Genomic DNA, 23622 nt, shown 5'->3' on the forward strand with positions numbered 1-23622 from the left:
CGCTCCAAGTTCATCTTCCGTCGACGCGCTTTACATTTCTACACACTCGGGTTCGACGGGTTATTCTAATTTCGCGTAGCAGATTCTATATCAACGTAGAACACACGCTCCACTATTTATTTTTATCTTCAATGGCCACATTTTCAATTTCTACGCAATCGGGTTCCTCTTGTTGCACGTGTCGAGCTCTAAGGTGACGTAGAAACACGCTCCGCTATGTATTTTCGTCTTCATTGGGCGTGTCGTCAGTTTCTATTCTACACCATCAGATTCTTCAGGTTTCTTACATACGCGTACCTGTCACAAGATTCTACTTTGTTTTTATCTACAGTGACCGCGTTTTCAGTTTTTTCTATGCACTCGGGTTCCTTTAGATATACTCGTCGAGCTCTATGGGGGCACAGAACACACGCCCTGCTAATCCCGCTATGTATTTTCGTCTTCATTGGGCGTGTACTCAGTTTCTACGCCATCGGGTTCGTCGGGTTTCCTAAACATACGCGTACCTGTCACAATATAATTAGTCCCGCTATGTATTTTCATCTTCAGTGGGCGCGTTCTCAGTTTCTACGCACTCGGGTTCGTCGGGTTCCTCTAGATGCCCGTGCCGTGCTCTATGGTGACGCAGAACGGAACTTTTGTCTGCGAACTGTCGCCGGCAAGCGCCGCAGACGTACACGCGACCCGAGTGAGTCATCATGTGGCGCGATAGACCTGGAAAAAAAGATATACAGGGTGACCTTAGCCATTGGACAAACCCTGAAATCCCACGTAGGGTTACTTCTCATGAATGCTCTAACTTTTTTTTTTTTTATTAGAACAAGATAAAAAAATTTTTTTTAAACAAAAGTTATTTCCAATAATCGACAACAAAAAGAAACATACTGTACTAATCAATGGCAGTGCTTTTGACAATTTGTTCGAAAATGTGCGGCAATGATGACATTTGTCAAAAGTCAGAATCGTATTAGTGTCATAAATAAAAAAGATAATCAAAAAGGTCGAGGTCGAGGAAGGTCGAAAAAATCATAAATTGTTAATCTCTTCGTAACCGCTACACCGGTTATGATACTTTGTACACTGGTTCTAAATACCCTAACCTAATGCATATGTACGTTTCGGCTGTGTCCAATGGCTAGGGAGATCCTGTATATTTTTTAGGGTTCCGTACCCAAAGGGTAAAAACGGAACCCTATTACTAAGACCTCTGTCCGTCTATCTGACACTAGGCTGTATCTCATAAATCGTGATAGCTAGTTGAAATTTTCAAAGATGTATTTATGTTGCCGCTATAACAATACTAAAAAGTACGGAACCCTCGGTGGGTGAGTCCGACTCGCACTTGTCCGGTTTTTATGTTGAGATTTTAGTTGAGCATTTGTGTGGACGCACCGTTGTCCAGTCAACATATGGTGAAGAAAAAGGTGAGAAAACCATATTAATAGCAAAGATAGATATAACTCCGTAATAGATGTATACAGTCTAAGGAAAAAACGTGCCTCGAAAATCAAGAAAATTTGATTCTCGTTCAGAGGGCGCTACTAGCTTTGGCTTACTGTCGTATAGATGGCGTTGACGGTTTCGTTTGTTATTTAACAATTTTAACGCATATCAGTGAAAGAACATGGGTCAAAATCATAAAAATAATTAATGCAAATAAAAAAATCATTTATCCATATTTAAATACATTTTATCGTATTATTATAAATATTTATTTTTAGTTTTAAAGTGTGTCGACAGATGACAGTGAATTTCCTGGGGTTACAAAATTTACTATGACAGTACTGCTCTAGTATAAGTTACTCTATGTTAATAGCAATTTAGTTTTCCTGGGTTTCCTTTTGTACATAATGTCTATTCCAATTCTTGGAATTAGCTTTCCAAAACGGACTGTAGGCATCCTTTAGGGTGTAATTTATATAATTGCAATTCTTCAATTACCTCCGGACCGCCCGCCGTTGTCTGCCTCTATGTTTAACCAATAGTATTGATTTTCTGATAATATATCTTTTAAAATATTTATCAGTACGGTTTTTACTCACTATTATTTTTAGTCGCTTTTGGCGACATGTTTCGGATTCTTTGGGAATCCATCCTCAGGCACGAGTGTCCGCGGCGGTTGTTCGTCGTGCACTGCCCGCGCCGCCCGCCTCGTCGCTCGTTGCGCACGCGCTGATGGGGCGGGGGCGGGGGCGGGGGGCGCGGGGCAGTCCGCAGATGGAGTCGTCAAGTGAAGGTCTGGTAGGGCGGCTGTATCGAACGACGTCAAGCACACTGCACTCACTATGTCCCCGCGATCGTCACAACACACTTTGTGTGTGTTGTTTGTGTTGTGTGCCTGAGGATGGATTCCCAAAGAATCCGAAACATGTCGCCAAAAGCGACTAAAAATAATAGTGAGTAAAAACCGTACTGATAAATATTTTGAAATATGTCTCACGATAGTTTAAGTGCGAATATATCTTTTATTGATGTGTGCAATAAGCACTAAAGAGTATTCTATCTACCTGAAGAATACAGGAACAGTTTAGGACAGTGAGGACAGCTGTGCAACGCCAGCGCCCTCTCGTGTGGGGGGAGGTGCGAGCGCTCGTGTAGATGCAGGGCGTTGCGTTGAGTGAAGCTCTTGTTGCACGTTGAGCACTTGTGTGGACGCACCGCTATTGAAAAAGAAAAAAAAAAAATTTTTTCATTAGATTGAACCTCAGAAATTCTTTTACATTTTTCAATCATCTAAGTACAGTAGAGTGTTACTGAATGTTAGTAGAATAAAATCTAAATGTAAAAAAAAAACAACAAACATTGTATTATCAATTTCCTCATCATTAATCAAATATACCCGAGCTGGACGGGAACTAGCGCACGGACCCTATTACCTTCATGAACGAGCATGTGTCGGTGCATGACCTCCTTCTGCGTGAAGCAGCGGCCGCAGCGCGGACAGGGGAAGGGCCGCTCGCCGGAGTGCGTGCAGTAATGCCGGACGGGAACTAGCGCACGGACCCTATTACCTTCATGAACGAGCATGTGTCGGTGCATGACCTCCTTCTGCGTGAAGCAGCGGCCGCAGCGCGGACAGGGGAAGGGCCGCTCGCCGGAGTGCGTGCAGTAATGCCGGACGGGAACTAGCGCACGGACCCTATTACCTTCATGAACGAGCATGTGTCGGTGCATGACCTCCTTCTGCGTGAAGCAGCGGCCGCAGCGCGGACAGGGGAAGGGCCGCTCGCCGGAGTGCGTGCAGTAATGCCGGACGGGAACTAGCGCACGGACCCTATTACCTTCATGAACGAGCATGTGTCGGTGCATGACCTCCTTCTGCGTGAAGCAGCGCCCGCAGCGCGGACAGGGGAAGGGCCGCTCGCCGGAGTGCGTGCAGTAATGCCGGACGGGAACTAGCGCACGGACCCTATTACCTTCATGAACGAGCATGTGTCGGTGCATGACCTCCTTCTGCGTGAAGCAGCGCCCGCAGCGCGGACAGGGGAAGGGCCGCTCGCCGGAGTGCGTGCAGTAATGCCGGACGGGAACTAGCGCACGGACCCTATTACCTTCATGAACGAGCATGTGTCGGTGCATGACCTCCTTCTGCGTGAAGCAGCGCCCGCAGCGCGGACAGGGGAAGGGCCGCTCGCCGGAGTGCGTGCAGTAATGCCGGACGGGAACTAGCGCACGGACCCTATTACCTTCATGAACGAGCATGTGTCGGTGCATGACCTCCTTCTGCGTGAAGCAGCGCCCGCAGCGCGGACAGGGGAAGGGCCGCTCGCCGGAGTGCGTGCAGTAATGCCGGACGGGAACTAGCGCACGGACCCTATTACCTTCATGAACGAGCATGTGTCGGTGCATGACCTCCTTCTGCGTGAAGCAGCGGCCGCAGCGCGGACAGGGGAAGGGCCGCTCGCCGGAGTGCGTGCAGTAATGCCGGACGGGAACTAGCGCACGGACCCTATTACCTTCATGAACGAGCATGTGTCGGTGCATGACCTCCTTCTGCGTGAAGCAGCGCCCGCAGCGCGGACAGGGGAAGGGCCGCTCGCCGGAGTGCGTGCAGTAATGCCGGACGGGAACTAGCGCACGGACCCTATTACCTTCATGAACGAGCATGTGTCGGTGCATGACCTCCTTCTGCGTGAAGCAGCGGCCGCAGCGCGGACAGGGGAAGGGCCGCTCGCCGGAGTGCGTGCAGTAATGCCGGACGGGAACTAGCGCACGGACCCTATTACCTTCATGAACGAGCATGTGTCGGTGCATGACCTCCTTCTGCGTGAAGCAGCGGCCGCAGCGCGGACAGGGGAAGGGCCGCTCGCCGGAGTGCGTGCAGTAATGCCGGACGGGAACTAGCGCACGGACCCTATTACCTTCATGAACGAGCATGTGTCGGTGCATGACCTCCTTCTGCGTGAAGCAGCGCCCGCAGCGCGGACAGGGGAAGGGCCGCTCGCCGGAGTGCGTGCAGTAATGCCGGACGGGAACTAGCGCACGGACCCTATTACCTTCATGAACGAGCATGTGTCGGTGCATGACCTCCTTCTGCGTGAAGCAGCGCCCGCAGCGCGGACAGGGGAAGGGCCGCTCGCCGGAGTGCGTGCAGTAATGCCGGACGGGAACTAGCGCACGGACCCTATTACCTTCATGAACGAGCATGTGTCGGTGCATGACCTCCTTCTGCGTGAAGCAGCGGCCGCAGCGCGGACAGGGGAAGGGCCGCTCGCCGGAGTGCGTGCAGTAATGCCGGACGGGAACTAGCGCACGGACCCTATTACCTTCATGAACGAGCATGTGTCGGTGCATGACCTCCTTCTGCGTGAAGCAGCGGCCGCAGCGCGGACAGGGGAAGGGCCGCTCGCCGGAGTGCGTGCAGTAATGCCGGACGGGAACTAGCGCACGGACCCTATTACCTTCATGAACGAGCATGTGTCGGTGCATGACCTCCTTCTGCGTGAAGCAGCGCCCGCAGCGCGGACAGGGGAAGGGCCGCTCGCCGGAGTGCGTGCAGTAATGCCGGACGGGAACTAGCGCACGGACCCTATTACCTTCATGAACGAGCATGTGTCGGTGCATGACCTCCTTCTGCGTGAAGCAGCGCCCGCAGCGCGGACAGGGGAAGGGCCGCTCGCCGGAGTGCGTGCAGTAATGCCGGACGGGAACTAGCGCACGGACCCTATTACCTTCATGAACGAGCATGTGTCGGTGCATGACCTCCTTCTGCGTGAAGCAGCGCCCGCAGCGCGGACAGGGGAAGGGCCGCTCGCCGGAGTGCGTGCAGTAATGCCGGACGGGAACTAGCGCACGGACCCTATTACCTTCATGAACGAGCATGTGTCGGTGCATGACCTCCTTCTGCGTGAAGCAGCGCCCGCAGCGCGGACAGGGGAAGGGCCGCTCGCCGGAGTGCGTGCAGTAATGCCGGACGGGAACTAGCGCACGGACCCTATTACCTTCATGAACGAGCATGTGTCGGTGCATGACCTCCTTCTGCGTGAAGCAGCGGCCGCAGCGCGGACAGGGGAAGGGCCGCTCGCCGGAGTGCGTGCAGTAATGCCGGACGGGAACTAGCGCACGGACCCTATTACCTTCATGAACGAGCATGTGTCGGTGCATGACCTCCTTCTGCGTGAAGCAGCGGCCGCAGCGCGGACAGGGGAAGGGCCGCTCGCCGGAGTGCGTGCAGTAATGCCGGACGGGAACTAGCGCACGGACCCTATTACCTTCATGAACGAGCATGTGTCGGTGCATGACCTCCTTCTGCGTGAAGCAGCGGCCGCAGCGCGGACAGGGGAAGGGCCGCTCGCCGGAGTGCGTGCAGTAATGCCGGACGGGAACTAGCGCACGGACCCTATTACCTTCATGAACGAGCATGTGTCGGTGCATGACCTCCTTCTGCGTGAAGCAGCGGCCGCAGCGCGGACAGGGGAAGGGCCGCTCGCCGGAGTGCGTGCGCGCGTGCCGCAGCAGCGCCGAGCGGGACAGCAGCACGCGCCCGCACGTTGGACACCCCATGGCGCCGATGTTTGTGGGGCTGTGGAAAAACGTCGCTAGAGTCAGACCAAGATAACTCATTCAAAGAGTGCAAAATGCGTGCGCTAGGTATTGCTTTAAAATCCCTCCCCGTGCACATGTTACACCATACTTAAATAACTCGGGTCTTCTAAAAATGGACATTCCCGTCAGGATCATACGACATACAGACAAAACTGCCCACCTATCCGTTTAAAAAACTTATATGGCTCACTAACAACCACCACCAGCCTAGAGAACAGCCTAGGGAAAAGAGTTTCCGCTACCGTGCAACAAAATGTTAGAACAACATTCCTCCGCCAATTCGTCACTTAAAAATAATCATAACAAAACAAAAAAATTAGAGGTGTAAATGTCTCCTAGTGTCATTGATCAATTTATCCTTAGAGATGTATAGGGTCTTCAGGAGTCAAAATCCTGTATAATTAAAACATTCATTAAGAGAAAAAAAAAACATACAAGGACCCAATGACGTGTCTCAATGTAATTATACTCAAAAATTAAGTTACCTACTAAATATAATAGCTCGTGTTAGCTTAAACAGACCAGTCTCCACAAACAGCACCCGTTCAGAGTGACGCGTATCTCAGCCATCGGCTCCATCAACTTTCATTCGGGAAAGTGGCGACCCAATCAACGACGCCACCGTAAGCAAAGACTTTCCTCTTAAAAGACTCCTTTCCTTTTTTTTATTTCCACAGCTTTCACAAAGACGGTCTCAGAAATTTCTACAAAAATCTATTAAAACTTATATTGTCAAACTTACATCTTGCTAGTCTTTTTCTTCGCTTCAGCAAAAACAGGCTTCGGTTCTATAAGCGTAGCCTGCCGCTGGAAACCTGTCTTTGTTGCTTTCGGAGCCTCCACTGGGGCAGGAGCCTCCACCGGGTCAGGAGCCTTCACCGGGTCAGGAGCCTCCACCGGGTCAGGAGCCTCAGATATTTCTATTAAATACTGTTTCTCTTCCTCCAACTCGTCATCCTGAATAATAAATACTCAGTTGAGTAAGACACGATTACGTACAGAGACTAGTCTTTTAGTGCTCATATTTGACTACTCATAATTTAATTTTGAATTGATATTTGCAGTTAGTTGTAATATATAATTGTTGATGTGCTATAACAACAAATACTAACAAAAACCGGACAAGTGCGGTGCGAGTCGGACTCGCCCACCGAGGGTTCCGTACTTTTTAGTATTTGCTGTTATAGCGGCAACAGAAACACATCATCTGTGAAAATTTGAACTGTCTAGCTATCACGGTTCATAAGATACAGTCTGGTGACAGATACACGGACAGATGGTCCGCGAGCCAGGCGAAAATTTCGTCAATCATCGCCTTCCTCGCGAAAACTCGTATAGTGGTTAACGGCTATTTAAGATGCACCCTAGTGGAAGTCAGCTGCCGCTCCGTTGGTGGGTTGAGGAATGGCAGCCACCGAAACACGTAAAAAAAAAAATGTTTTTAGTCATCGCCTTCCTCTTGATACTTTGTCAGATGGTAGTTTAGGTGCTATTGATAGTAAAACCAATCGTCAGCCGGTTGTATCGCGGTGGAAACATCGTCAGCTGGTCACATGAACTTGTAAAAAAAAAAAATGTTTTTAGTCATCGCCTTCCTCTTGATATTTTGTCAGATGGTAGTTTAGGTGCTATTGATAGTAAAACCAATCGTCAGCCGGTTGTATCGCGGTGGAAACACCGTCAGCTGGTCACATGAACTTGTAAAAAAAAAAAAAGTTTTCAGTCATCGCCTTCCTCTTGATACTTTGTCAGATGGTAGTTTTGGTGCTATTGTTAGTAAAAACAATCGTCAGCCGGTTGTATCGCGGTGGAAACACCGTCAGCTGGTCACATGAAAATTAAAAAAAAAAGTTTCAGTCATCGCCTCCCGTTTGATACTTTGTCAGATGATAGTTTAGGATCTGTTGTGAATAAAAATAATCGTCAGCCGGCTGTATCGCGGTGGAAACACCGTCAGCTGGTCACATGAACTTGTAAAAAAAAAAATGTTTTTAGTCATCGCCTTCCTCTTGATACTTTGTCAGATGGTAGTTTAGGTGCTATTGATAGTAAAACCAATCGTCAGCCGGTTGTATCGCGGTGGAAACACCGTCAGCTGGTCACATGAACTTGTAAAAAAAAAAATGTTTTCAGTCATCGCCTTCCTCTTGATACTTTGTCAGATGGTAGTTTTGGTGCTATTGTTAGTAAAAACAATCGTCAGCCGGTTGTATCGCGGTGGAAACATCGTCAGCTGGTCACATGAACTTGTAAAAAAAAAAACTGTTTTCAGTCATCGCCTTCCTCTTGATACTTTGTCAGATGGTAGTTTTGGTGCTATTGTTAGTAAAAACAATCGTCAGCCGGTTGTATCGCGGTGGAAACATCGTCAGCTGGTCACATGAACTTGTAAAAAAAAAAACTGTTTTCAGTCATCGCCTTCCTCTTGATACTTTGTCAGATGGTAGTTTAGGTGCTATTGTTAGTAAAAACAATCGTCAGCCGGTTGTATCGCGGTGGAAACACCGTCAGCTGGTCACATGAACATATAAAAAAAATTGTTTTCAGTCATGGCCTCCCGTCCCGTTGTTTGATACTTTGTCAGATGCTGCTGTGTTGCTGCTGCACAAAAAACTGTTTTAGGTGCAGAGCAGGCATGAGTTTCAATAAAATTTTAGTTAATTTACTTTCATATATTTAGTGATAGCATATCAGTAGTGTGTTAGTGCCGGTTCTAGACCAAAACTTTTCCGCTAGGGGACGACACTAAATCTAATAAAAAATACTGCAAAAATGGAAAATATATCCACCTGGTGCATCAAAACATTCAAAGTATTTAAGATGCACCCTAGTGGAAGTCAGCTGCCGCTCCGTTGGTGGGTTGAGGACTCCCGGTTGATACTTTGTCAGGTGGTAGTTTAGGTGTTTAGGTGGTCAGTGAACTTGTAAACTTGTGAACTTGTTGGTTGATGTTAAAATAAATGTATTTTCTTTGTTTCTTTCTTTCTTTCTTTAAAAAAAAATTGTTTTCAGTCATTGCCTCCCGTTTGATACTTTGTCAGATGATAGTTTAGGTGCTGTTGTGAATAAAAATAATCGTTAGCTGGCTGTATCGCGGTGGAAACACCGTCAGCTGGTCACATGAATTTGTAAAATGCTAATTTACTCATTGTTATCCTTATACATAGTAATTTATTAATCTCATGAAAAAGATCGTTAACTATTTATAAGCATTTGGGTATACATATTTTCATTCCTTTTGCTTGATACCCTCTAGCCACAAAGACGATAAAGAAATTAAAAGTAAAAAACGTTGAAACTTCATTCCCCTCCAATTCATTTCTATCCATTCCTTCCAATATTTTCGGAGAAAGAAATGAATCAAAGGAACGAAGGTGAAGGTGGGTACGTATTTTACCGGTCAACTAATTAATCTAATTCTGGTTGTTTAAATAAATTTAAATGAGTACTAAAATAAATAGATTAGCAACTAAAACGGAGCTAAGTTATACATATAAATATGAGTAGTGTTTTAATGCTGTTACAGCTTTTGTTTGTTTTCAGAAAGGTAACAAGTATTTATTTGGCAACTGAATTATTATAGGTACTCGTATTGGAGACCATTTATGAAGCACATTTTAAAAATAAATCGTCTATCTATTAATTCAAAAATGAAGTTGTTTTAAGTCATGGGTAAATGTTGTTGTTGTTGTTGTTTGTTGTTGTTGTCCTATGGTACCCCATCGGTACAAAGGGCCTTCGTGAGACGTCGCCATCCGCTCCTGTCCTGCGCCTCGCGCTTCGCGTCCCTCCAACTCAGTCCTGCTGCCCGCAGCTCAGCGTCGATTGTGCGCTGCCACGTGCAGGGGTCGGAAACCGGTATTTGCTCCATACAAAAATACCGGTATTATTACGTTCTTTTTCGTTCTTTTGTTTATAATTTCATTTTTAATGGGACATTTTAATAATGCAAAATTGTTTCCTAAATACATGATTCAGTCCTACGTAATGAGCATAAAACAATTCAAAATATTGGGCTATTTCGGGGTTTAAAAAAAATACCGGTTCCAAACCCTGGCCACGTGTGCGCCGGCCGGCCCTGTCGCTTGCTCCCGTGCGGCTTCCACTTGTAAGCAATCCTGGCCGTGTTGTCATCTGGTCTTCGGAGGGTGTGCCCTATCCACTTCCACTTCCGTTTCGCGATTTCTTGTTTGACCGGGACTTGGTGGCATCGATTCCATAGATCCTTGTTGCTGGAAATGGGAATCCTTGTCGAAGGAATGGATCTTAAGCACTTGGTAAATGAGAAAATTAAAAAATAAAGTTTTTCAAACTATATCGTGTTATATATCAAATGAAAGAACTCATTGTGAGAATCTCAAATATTTTTTGAAGTGAAACTTCTTATGGAACTTCCAACTGACAGCGTTAAACGTTTAACGCTACCATACATAATAATTTAATTTATACCATACATAATATACATACATATACCAGGCGAACATAACTATGAATATACAAATACAAGAGTGTGACCAGTAAGTTGAATAGGGTAATTTCCCGAAAGTAGGGTAATTGATGCTCTTCTTAATAAATCAAGAATAAATCGCTACCATAGATAATTTAATTTTATACTCTATTATTAACTCACTAAAGTTAACTTTCGCTCGACCAGCACGGTGTCTTATCTCCCTCTCTCTCTGTGTATACTTGTTTGATACATACATGTACCAGGCTAACATAACTATAAAGGAGGTTTAAGAATTATATAACTGGAGAGGTGACAGATAAAAATGTCAATAGATAATTTATACCAACGAGTAAAGTAAGTATAATAGGTAAAGAGAGCACTTGAAGCATTTTATGGAAACTGATTTGAAAGCGCCATCTTTGATTTTATTCTGAAACTAAGTATATATGTGTGCGTGCACAACTACATATGCATACATACGTGTACTTTCGTCCCACATAATATTAGGTCTACTTGGCCAGTTTACAAGTACCATTTTTTGTTTGTAACAAAAAACTTTTATTGATTGCAAGATATCAAACAAAAAAAATTACTTGTAAACCGCCCAAGTAGTCCTAATATTATGTAAAAAAGATTTAAAAGAGTTGAATGAATATAACAAAACCATAATAGTAAAGGAAGTATTTTTATTGCTTTTCAATTTGGTATACAAAGATAGTACCTAATAAGAGCAGGTGTACCAGGTTGTCCCATAATGACCTGGACTGACCCATTTCTGCGCGACATGTCATGACATGTTATGCACTATTGGATAGCAATGTCCAAAATTGAGTACCGAAGTGTCATAAAATTCCTGTTTAAAGAAGGATTATCTCCCGCTCAAATCAAAGATCGTTTAGATGGCGTATTCGGCGAGTCTTCTCCTTCTTATAGCACCGTAAAAAACTGGGTAAACGAGTTTCGATTTGGTCGGGAAGCTGTCGAAGATCTGGGACATGATGGAAGACCAGTGGAGGTCCTCACTTCTGAAAATATCAACAGCGTCCAAGAGGAAGTTTTAAGTGATCGCCGCCTAAAGATCAGAGAAATAGCAGCAAGACTAGGGCTTTCTAAGAGCACCGTCCACCGCATAATTCACGATCATCTTCACATGAGTAAGGTCAGTGCAAGGTGGGTACCTAAACTTCTATCAGCTGTTCAGAAAGAAGAACGCGTGAAATGTGCCTCTAAATTTTTGGAGCTCTGTGGCGAAAACCCTAAAAGCATAATTAAACGGCTGGTAACTGGAGACGAAACAATGGTGCTTTATTATGATCCCGAGAGCAAACGCGAGTCGATTGAGTGGCGTTTTAAAAACGAAAAGCCCCCTATTAAAGCGAAGGTGCACCAGTCCACCAAAAAGCTGATGTGCACAATCTTTTGGGATGGCCATGGTATCCTGATTGTCGATTTTAAAGAACGTAATACCGTTATAAATGGCTCTTATAAATTTTTCAATATATTTGTACATTCTTATACGATGGCCCAGCGTAGGCCAGTCCAAGGGACGCAGCTATGCGGTGGAATGAGATATCAATATCACTTGCTCGCTCTCGCTCTAACGCATAAATGCGTCCCTTGGACTCCCTCGTGACCTTGTAGATACTACTACTTTCCGAATCAGAAAATAGATATTTTGTCAGCGCATAAGGTGGTAAAGATTGACAACTAACTGAACTAACGGATTAGCGTCTTTAACATTTCATACAAGTTATATGGGTCGAAATGGAAGTTTAATTTACGATTACTCCTGAGATATTAATTTAAATTGTATGGTGTAAGGGACCTTTGTAATCTGTATGAAATGCTTAATATAACTGACGTATTTAATTTGGTAATTATTATTAATACTGTATCCGTGTAAATAGCTTTGCAAATACCACATACTATGAAATCTTTTTGTAGTAAAGATAAGAATGGGTATAGTAAGTTATCCTTAAAAGATAGACATACACCATCGCGGACTTTTTTGTAGAGCAATGAAAGAGAGATCTTTCCACCATACATTGTTTTGTTATATCTCAAACGGGTTGGGCAGCGTTTTCGATTAAATGTGTTAGCCAGCGTGATTTTTTTCTGACTTGATTACCAAATATCGTCATATTACAACCAATTTACACAAAACCTTAACAAATTATACGACTTAACCTTCCTCAAGAATCACTCTATTCATAGGTGAAAACCGCATAAAAATCCGTTCAGTAGTTTTCACTGAAATTATTACGATATACTTACTGCTCGCTTAATACTTTGATAAAATACAAGCCTATCGTTGCAACCGCTGTGTGGCGCTGTCTTCGTGCACGGTCCCAATAACCATTATTCGATAAATTGTCCTTGAAATGAATAATGTGCTGATTTTATAACGTTTTCAAGGCAAAATCATATTTTTCTGCCTTAATTTTGATTTGAATTCTTTTTGCATACCTACCTACATCAAGCCTTTTAAGGCCATCCCGCCGATTCGTCGCCGCCGCCGACTAATTTTGACCGGCGGCGCTCATATCTAATCAGTAGGCCGAGCACATGATTGACGCGACAGTATCTCGCCGCGAAATAGACTACCCGTCTTTTACTAACTGTATGAATTAAAGAGGGACGAGTAGTCTATGTCGCGGCGAGATACTCTCGCGCCAATCATGTGCTAGCCCGGCTGATCACGTCTATTTTTGCATTAGCATATTATTACACTGTCATCGGACATAAAGAAGTAATTTAAATTTCAACTGAATCAGATCACGGTTGTTCCTAAAGGTAGGTATTTTAGTTTTTCGTAAATAACTCGTAACATCATATAGCAAATTTATATACAATTTTCCATAAAAAGTTTCTGAACACTCACTTGGATCAAATATCTGGACCCAAAGAGGGAACAGTGGCTTGGTAGAAAATAGGTGGCTGACCGAGCCAATTTTGATTCACAACAGCACCTAAGCTATAATCTGACAAAGTATCAAACGGGAGGCGATGACTGAATTTTTTTTTTTTTTGACAAGTTCATGTGACCAGCTGACGGTGTTTCCACCGCGATACAACCGGCTGACGATTGTTTTTATTCAAAACAGCACCTAAACTATCATCTGACAAAGTATCGAACGGGAGGCGATGACTAAAAACAATTTTTTTTTTACAAGTTCATGTGACCAGCTGACGGTGTTTCCACCGCGATACAACCGGCTGACGATTATTTTTAATCACAACAGAAGCTAAACTATCATCAGTAGGGTGCATCTTAAATAGGCGTTAACCACTATACGAGTTTTCGCGAGGAAGGTGATTGATCACGGAAACTGTTCGTGGCTCGCGGTCTATAATGAATTAATGCCTCAACTTAATAGTTAATAACCACCAGGTGGGGTTCGTTCACCAGACTTAGTTAATTCGGTCGTTAATTATATTAAATAGTCAGTTTAAATTTAAGGAACGTAAGGACATTGTATCCATGTCTGTTGAACGGACTATAGAACTAAGTGCAGTAGAATGGGAGCAATTTTAAGATAAAGCGGATGATACCTGTATTATTGTACAAGCGGATAATTTCAACAATTTAAAGTACAAACTCTGTCACGTGACAAGTTTAATCGAAAAATGGTTCTCTGCAAATGGCATGTTAATTAATCTTGACAAGACAAATATTGTTCATTTTCGACTATAAAATACAAATACAAATAAACTGAATATTGTAGTAAATGACACCTAAATCCCACAAGTAGACACTGTGAAATACCTAGGATACCAAATCGACTCAGGACTAACGTGGGCCCCGCACATACAATCCACCTGCGACAGACTTGCCTCAGCCTGTTTTGCGCTGTCCCGAATAGCACCCAGTTTATCTATTGAGAACTTAAAGACCGCCTACTATGGATATTTCCGCGCAATACTTTCTCAAGGTGTCGATCCTTGGGGTACAGCTGCTGATCGAGATAGACTGCTTAGAATGCAGAAACGCGCCCTTCGTATTATTGATGGCAAACCCGTTGACTATCCTGCACAATCTCTGTTTAAAAAACACAAGATATTAACGCTACCGTGTATATATATACTGACCGCATGTACGTATGTCAGAACAAATATGCACTTGTATAAATCCAGTGGATCTACCCGCAGTGGCCCAGCCCGCAGGTTGCCTATTCTTCTCGCCCCTAAATGCAGGCTCGCGAAGTCACGAAAGTCACTAAATATTATGGGACCAAAGCTTTATAACTCAGTACCGACCGATATAAAAGAATCGAAAAGTGACACAATATTTAACAAAAAGCTAAAATCGTTACTTGTAGAAAAGGCTTACTACTCGATCGACGAATTCATGATGTCTATGCGAAATGATTATTGATTCCATATCGTAACTTCCTCTAAACATTTATATTAACCTATTATTGTGTATAATAATTTTATCTTTATTTTATTGCGATATATTGGATGCGTACATTTCACTTAAAGAAGCATGCAAATTTTTCTTACTAGCTACGTACTATAACTAATAAGTTATACAATAATAACATCATCGGGATACAGATCATACATGATTTCATTTCTACCTACGGTTTTACAATATTACTATTACATAAAATTATTTATTCAATTACAGATGTGAAATATTCATTAATTTTATAATAGCATTTATATAAGTAATTTCTTACTAGAAGGTGATATTTTAAGTAGGACAGATTCCATTATGCTTTCAAATATTTCAAAATTGCTCCAATTCTACTGCATCGTTCAACAGGCATGGATACAATGTCCTTACGTTCCTTAAATTTTAAATGACTATTTAATATCAGTTTAATGTCAGCGATGCGCACAGGGCCGCAAGAGAGAAATTTCACGAGTGGACACTCTGTGGTAGACCGGAAGTGGGCAGGTTATTTAATGATATGTGTGAAACGCGAAGAATATTCAAATCTCGCTTAAAATGGTGCCAGGACCATCAAACCCAAATAAAAATGAATATTCTAGCTTCACAGCACTCCAAAAAGGACTTCCGGTCATTTTGGAACGCCACAAACAACATGAAGTTTCGACCTTCGTGCCCTGTGAGTGTTAATGGCAAAACTGACACCAAAGACATAGCTAACACTTTTAAAGATCATTTCGTTGTCAAATCACCTCTTGTGCGGTCGCAGGATGAGATGAACGGTGCTGAGGTCAACGTGAAACCTGGACCGGGATACTCTGCTAAGGATGTAGCAGAGGCTATTAAATCTATCACCCGAGGCAAATCCCCAGGACACGATGGCCTCAGCATCGAACACCTTCAAAATGCGGGTCCCCATATCTCGAGAGTGTTAGCTTTGTTTTATACGCTGTGTGTAAGGCACTGTTATCTGCCCGAGGATATGATGAAAACTGTAGTTATTCCTGTACCCAAAAATAAAACTGGAGATTTGTCCGACACCAATAACTACAGGCCTATATCCCTTGCGACTATTATTGCTAAGGTATTTGATAGTGTGCTTAATGTACAATTAAATAAGTACGTGAGCCTTAACCCCAACCAGTTTGGTTTTCGACCAGGGTTATCAACGGAAAGTGCAATACTGTGCCTTAAGCACACTGTCAATTACTATTTAAACAGAAAGACGCCAGTTTATGCGTGCTTCTTAGACCTGTCTAAGGCTTTTGACCTGGTTTCCTACAATATCCTATGGAAAAAACTAGAAGCCATTAAATTACCTAATGAGACCATACAAATCCTGAGGTACTGGTATGGAAATCAGGTCAATAGCGTTAGATGGTCAAGTACCTTATCGGACCCGTATCGGTTGGAGTGTGGGGTGAGACAGGGGGGGTTTGACCTCGCCCACACTTTTTAACCTTTACGTAAATGAGCTTCTCGAGGCGCTCGGCAAAACTCATGTCGGCTGCCATATCGACACAGTTTGTCTGAATAATTTGAGTTATGCAGACGATATGGTTTTGTTGAGCGCGTCGGCTTGTGGTTTGCGAAAACTTTTATGTATTTGCGAGACCTACGCCATCCATCATGGGCTAAAATATAATGTGGGTAAAACGCAATACATGGTGTTTGAACCTACTGGGTATCGGATACCCAAGGTACCTCCCATCAACCTGAGTGGTACTCCACTGGAAAGGGTGAGGGCTTTTAAATATTTAGGCCATGTTGTCACCTCAGACCTAAAAGACAACATGGATATCGAGCGTGAACGGAGGGCCCTGTCGGTGAGGGCAAACATGATTGCGCGTAAGTTTGCGCGATGTACTAGGGAGGTGAAATTAACTCTCTTTAGAGCATATTGCACTTCCCTCTATACGTGCAGCTTATGGACATACTACACGCAGCGGGCCTATGGGGCTCTCCGGGTCCAATATAACAACGCGTTCCGGGTCCTGGTGGGGCTGCCTCGCTTCTGCAGCGCGTCAGGGATGTTTGCTGAAGCACGCATAGATTGCTTTTATACGACTATGCGCAAACGATGCACATCCCTGGTGCGCCGGGTGCGGGCCAGCCCCAACCCCATCCTGCGGTTGATAGCCGAGAGGTTTGACTGCCCATATATGAGGCACTGTGAGGACATGCATGTTTCTAGAAGTACTTATTATGTATAAGCTACTTGGGTATGTACTTCTAGAAACATAAGTCAGTTCATTTCAATATTGTTTATTTTTTATTATTTATTGTAATGTTAATTTTTGTGATAATAATTATTCTGTATATATAGTGATAGATGTAAGCATTAACATAGCTATAAGTACTTACTAACACAAGCTATATGAGTCTGTAAAGTTACTCGAAATAAAAATGATTTATTATTTATTATTTAATATAATTAACGACCGAATTAACTAGGTCTGGTGAACGAACTTCCCACCTGGTGGTTATTAAGTTGAGGCATTAATTCATTATTAGTTCAGTAATACATAAAATATCAATATCAAAATCATTCAATAAAGTTCTATCTGTAAATATTTTCCTCTAATACATTGAATGTTTTAATGCACCAGGTGGATATACTTTCCATTTTTGCAGTATTTTTCATTAGATTAGTGTTGTCCCCTAGCAGAAAAGTTTTGGTCTAGAACCGGCACAAACACACTACTGATATGCTATCACTTTTTACAAGTTCATGTGACCAGCTGACGGTGTTTCCACCGCGATACAACCGGCTGACGATTGTTTTTACTAACAATAGCACCAAAACTACCATCTGACAAAGTATCAAGAGGAAGGCGATGACTGAAAACAGTTTTTTTTTTTACAAGTTCATGTGACCAGCTGACGATGTTTCCACCGCGATACAACCGGCTGACGATTGTTTTTACTAACAATAGCACCAAAACTACCATCTGACAAAGTATCAAGAGGAAGGCGATGACTGAAAACTTTTTTTTTTTTTACAAGTTCATGTGACCAGCTGACGGTGTTTCCACCGCGATACAACCGGCTGACGATTGGTTTTACTATCAATAGCACCTAAACTACCATCTGACAAAGTATCAAGAGGAAGGCGATGACTGAAAACATTTTTTTTTTTTACAAGTTCATGTGACCAGCTGACGGTGTTTCCACCGCGATACAACCGGCTGACGATTGGTTTTACTATCAATAGCACCTAAACTACCATCTGACAAAGTATCAAGAGGAAGGCGATGACTAAAAACATTTTTTTTTTTTACAAGTTCATGTGACCAGCTGACGATGTTTCCACCGCGATACAACCGGCTGACGATTGGTTTTACTATCAATAGCACCTAAACTACCATCTGACAAAGTATCAAGAGGAAGGCGATGACTAAAAACATTTTTTTTTTTTTACGTGTTTCGGTGGCTGCCATTCCTCAACCCACCAACGGAGCGGCAGCTGACTTCCACTAGGGTGCATCTTAAATAGCCGTTAACCACTATACGAGTTTTCGCGAGGAAGGCGATGATTGACGAAATTTTCGCCTGGCTCGCGGTCTAAGAGGAGTCTTAGTAATAGGGTCCCGTTTCTACCCTTTGGGTACGGAACCCTCGGTGGGCGAGTCCGACTCGCACTTGTCCGTTTTTTTCTCAGTTCACACGTTCACGTTCTAATACAGTGAATGAATCTTAGATTTAAAAGATTAGATTATGTTTACCTCTTCGACTAACTCCATCCTGACCACCGCCCCATCTCCGACTTCGAGTTGCAACCTCGATACATCTGGTCTAAGGACTGCTAGCTGGTCATCGCGCTGCGATATGATGCCAAGTTTCATGAGTACTGATGTTATGAGTGTGTTTAGCTCGTTGGGCTGCATCACTCTATACTCTTCCTGAAATAATGCAATGCAAATAGACAAGTGGCTATGGTAATATAATAGTACATAAGAGAGCAATGAAATAGGAACACTTTATTAGCAAAAAATAGTGTTGCTTCCTATAGATAAGTTAAATTATTTCACACTGGTCGTGAATTCAAAGTACATTGAATCGTTTCGGTGGTTCCGGGGCAACTTGTCGAATTCTACACCAAGTCAGATGACGCAACGGAGCCACGCTGTTATCGCCCAAATCTTAAATACTTAAATTGTATCGTATAATTGTATCTTTGTATTTTTATTTGTTTTGTAGTTCGCAGTGCCTTAGTAGTAATACTGTAATGCTGTGTAACTAATTTGAATAATAAAATAAAATAAAATAAAAATAAACAAGTTTGGGAACAAATCAAATTATTTTATTAAATATTTTGATTTGTGTTTTTTAAGTAGTCACACACTACTATATATAAATTAAAAACTGTAATAGATATCATATATTACAGTTTTTAAAATAAAAATAATAAAAACTTATTAAAAGGAGTCATTATCTTGGTGATTGTGACATTTTAATAGAATAGAATTTACTGGTGAGTATTCTATGAAAATTGTACTATATTGCTATAGCTTTAGCCTCCTAAGACCCAGAAGCATTTGTTTTGTTTTTGAATTTGGGACCCTTAGTTACACAATAAAAATTCAAAATAGATTGTGGAATATGTACAAAAATTTCTAGGCAAGGTAAAGCCAAGGAAAACCAACCTGAGGAACTTCTGTATTTTGCTGAACAGGATCTACCGTTTGCACCTGAAAATTTTTAAAATAGAATATGTCTACTTAATTAAAAATCGGCCAAGAGCGTGTCGGGCCATGTGCTCAGTGTAGGGTTCCGTAGTTACAATTAGCTCCATGCATAAATTTATTTTTATTTTTGGATTCATAATTTATATCGTTGGAACACCGGAAATGATAAAAATATTTTTGTAAACCTTAACATTATTTTATTAAAAAATATTTAAAATGTTGAAAATTTTTTAGCGGTTGAAACGCACATAATTTTTGGCGCGAATTCGACAGAGCGTGATGATGTCACACGTTGGGCGGCCCAACTGACGTTTGCTACTAATGACACTATACTCGAACGCGTGACGTCACGTGGCGTTTCGAGCGTTTCGCTCACTAGCTTTTCGCGGGCAAATTTTTGTACTTTTTATTTATAATTTTAAGTAATTAAATGGTAATTTAAAAACGGAAATGCATTTGTAACATGATATAACGGTAACAAACATCCGAATAAAACATATTTTGTTCAAATATAAACTTCATGCATGAGGCTAATTCTGTCAGAATAGGGCTATTAGTAATTATCATGTACATAAAACGCATTGGATTCCACCAGTGTGCGGCACTGCGGCACAAGCATTTTTGTACTGAATATGCTTGTGCCGCACACTGGTGGAATCCCGCCTTAAGGGAGTGCCTTCGCAGCGCTTTGTGCGTCTTTTTACTAAGAAGAGAGACTTTTCGCAATAACTCAAAAATGGCTGGAGTAATCATGTTCGCTATAGGTTTCATTGAAAGTATTTATTAAGCTTTTGTATTACGAATTTGTTCATATTTTTTTGGCTTCATAGAAAATGCCCCATTTATTTTATAAAGCCAATTTACAAGTCAGTTGGTAAATAACATCAAATTACTATACAGTAAAATCAATCGATTAAGTTACATCATATTAAAATAACAATAAAATTACTTACATAAATATTGTGTTACCTTTTGTATATTTCCGAAGAATACTCACATCACTTATCACAGTCTCTGGTTCCACCTTGCTGTCAGACTCCTCATCAATCTCCAACACAAACTCATTGACATTCATATTCTCATCCTGAGTAATCATCTCCTTCAATATCTCTTCATTTTCTGTAACAGTTTCCATTGGTTGCCGGTTGCGAGACGCTTGAAGGTGCGACTTCAATCTGTGATATGACAGTTCACATTTCTTCCGGAAAGTGTAGTAGTGTTCTAGATCCTTGTAGCAGGTTACACAAACCAGGTTGGGGAGGTTGTCGTCGCGTTTTACCTGCAAATTTTGACAGAATAAGATTTTAATAAATAATAAATAACGGTGGGCAGTCGACATAGTCCATACAGCTGGAAAACAATGGATGGAGAAAGCGAAGCAAAGAGATGATTGGATAGGTTATAGGTTAGAAGATAGTAACATTTAAACTAGAAATACGAAAATCATATAAAACTTGTTATGGAATAAAGGGCTATAATAAAAAAACATAACAATAAATAAATAAATATTATAGGACAATTTTACACAGATAGACTAAGAGTAAGGCCTGAGTGGACGCTCGAGTTGAGCGTGCAGCGGGGCGGGGCGTGGAGTGTGCATGTTAAACAAATGCAAACGTGGCCTTAGTGCACGCTGCTCAAATCACTTGTGAGCCCGACGCCATGCTGCACGCCCCGCCGAACGCTCCGCTTTGAGCGTCCACTAAGGCCTTTCGGAAGAGGCCTTTGTGTCACAGGACACGCTGGACAACAAACCAATAAAATGATGCAAAGAAAACTGATATACAATGATGTGCAGTTTAGTCACCAGCAATGAAGGCTATAATAATAATAATAAGGCCTTTCAGCTAGTCTTACAGTAAACTCAAAAAGGCGTGTGTTGTGGGTACTAGACAACAAAACATATAAAATATATATGTAGCTATATATAAATACATAGAAAACATCCATAACTAAGGAACATAATTATATTTGTGATAAACACAATAAATACCCTTACCGGGATTCGAACCCGGGACATCCTGCTTTGTAGGCAGTGTCACTACTGACTATAGTTCGTTTTTTTTAGCATTAGAAAAAAGGTAAACAATCTTGACGTGTCTTTTTAAGGAAAAATAATGAAAAACGCTTTTAAAAAATTAGTCTATTATCGTATGGCTTTATTTAAAAAAAAAAAAAATTACAAAGGAACATTATATGTACATAACAACACAACACAAAGGATAACATTATATGTGTTAATATAGGTTGATAGCCAGATAAATACAAAATTACTAACATCTAACCCGACACAGATCATAATCCTCATAGCGAGCGTGGAGCAGATGTTATCGGGGTCTTCAGTAAATATGGGCACGGCCGCCTCCGCAGTCCCCAGGCAGAGCCGGCACAGCCCCATCACGCCCTCGATGTACCGGCTCTCCAGCGGCTTCCGTTTGTACGTGCGAATCATCTCCACTGTCACAAAATACAACAACTAATAAAAAATAAGAGTAAGACTCTTCTATGAGCGCTCATCACGGCAAAAACGCGACCGCTACGCTCCGACGTTATGAAACTTTAGTACAGAACGCCTGAAGAAGAATACGAGGTTTAAACTTTAAGTCATGTATTTGATTTCTTTTTGGGCTTAAAATGCGATTGCGAAATTATCAGCCCGAATCCGACGTTTTGTTTTGTTTGACGTTGACAATTGACATTTTGGGCCAAAATGTCAATTGTCAACGTCAAACAAAAATTTTTGGCCCGGCCCGACCCCATAAAAGTTCGTGAACGTTCAGATAGTTTTCAAGATAAAAATAAGTTATTGGAAAAACCGTTGACGTAAATTATCAAAATTATGAGACAATTCGAAATAGCATGACTTAGTAGAAAAAAATGTTTCAATTGCCATCACAATGCTGTAAAGGTGTTCATACTGTTCATTTCATGGTGACATCGTAGTATAGTTATTTGTGTATTATGTAAAGAATTCGAACGCTCTCTGGAAAGTTTTTTTAACAACTTTGTTACGGGACCATGGAAATGATGGAAATTACTCATTATCATACCTGTTATTTAATTATTATAAAAATAAATGTTTTAATTATTTTTGTAAAGTAAATTTAATAACAAACATGTTTTCCTCAAAGTAATATCATAAATCATTATTGCGCAATGAAAAACTCTATTCTTTAACTAGGCCGATAGATGTCACTATCACTAGTACGTACAAGATCAATGTTGCCAGACTTCAACAAATAATATCCCTAATTTAATAACAGAATCTCCCTATATGTGAAAATTGTCCATCAAAAAACAGTAAATAGGCGGCGCCACCATACACCGAAGTACCGAGACCATACACCTAGTATTTTATATAGATGTGCGCCCGTGTGACCGTGAGGGACAGAACATACGCAATGCGACAAAATTAAAAACACGTTTTAACATTCCTGACAACATACCAAAAACAACCTACGTAATTTGGTCGGGTTATTTGTTGCCCCTCCCTCATTTCATCTCTACATTATTATTACCTCTATGGTTCATGTCATAGAGTCTCCTATATATTACAATACTCTTTGGTCCCAGATAGCGGAAGCCGCTCGACCCCAATTTCAAAGGAATACCGCAAATCGATGTACAGGTTAGCCGTTTGGTACACACATACTAGAGGCCAGAACAAAATTTTTGACCCGCAGTTCCTAAAAAAATTTCGCTGCGGGGGGGAGTGGTAAAACATTTTTTTTTGTATGGAAAAAATTTTTTTTTCCAAAACCTATCGAGTGTGGTATCATACGAAAGGGCTTTTTAAGGCAATTCTAAAAATATATTACATCATTACATTTCGGGCATTTTTTTTAAATTAAAACAAAAAGAATTTTCGAAACATACCAAGTTTGGGCTCCTCCAGACACGATATGGCAGATTTTTTTTTTGTTCAATATACCACAAATGATACGTGATATCCTCATGTCTAAGCCTAAGAAAGCAATTTTGAAAATAATATCATTAGTATTTTTTTTTTAATTTTTCAATTTTACAAAGTGACACAGTTCTAC

The 23622-nt window shown here is 42.0% G+C and overlaps 1 protein-coding gene across 1 annotated transcript; it reads right to left on the reverse strand.

Moving 5' to 3' along the window:
• Positions 1–13: 13 nt before the first annotated feature.
• On the reverse strand, positions 14–22236 carry LOC134743480 (zinc finger protein 599-like). Its single transcript, XM_063676928.1, has 8 exons — positions 21858–22236; positions 20577–20858; positions 19538–19582; positions 18617–18793; positions 6788–7002; positions 5847–6022; positions 2508–2660; positions 14–714 (listed from the first exon to the last, which is right to left on the reverse strand). Exons 1-8 carry the CDS (start codon positions 22029–22031, stop codon positions 530–532), a joined length of 1407 nt encoding a protein of 468 aa, XP_063532998.1. The 5' UTR covers positions 22032–22236; the 3' UTR covers positions 14–529.
• Positions 22237–23622: the final 1386 nt, after the last annotated feature.

The sequence above is a fragment of the Cydia strobilella genome, chromosome 8 (genome assembly GCF_947568885.1).
Source record: "Cydia strobilella chromosome 8, ilCydStro3.1, whole genome shotgun sequence".
Classification (NCBI taxonomy): Eukaryota; Metazoa; Arthropoda; class Insecta; order Lepidoptera; family Tortricidae; genus Cydia; species Cydia strobilella.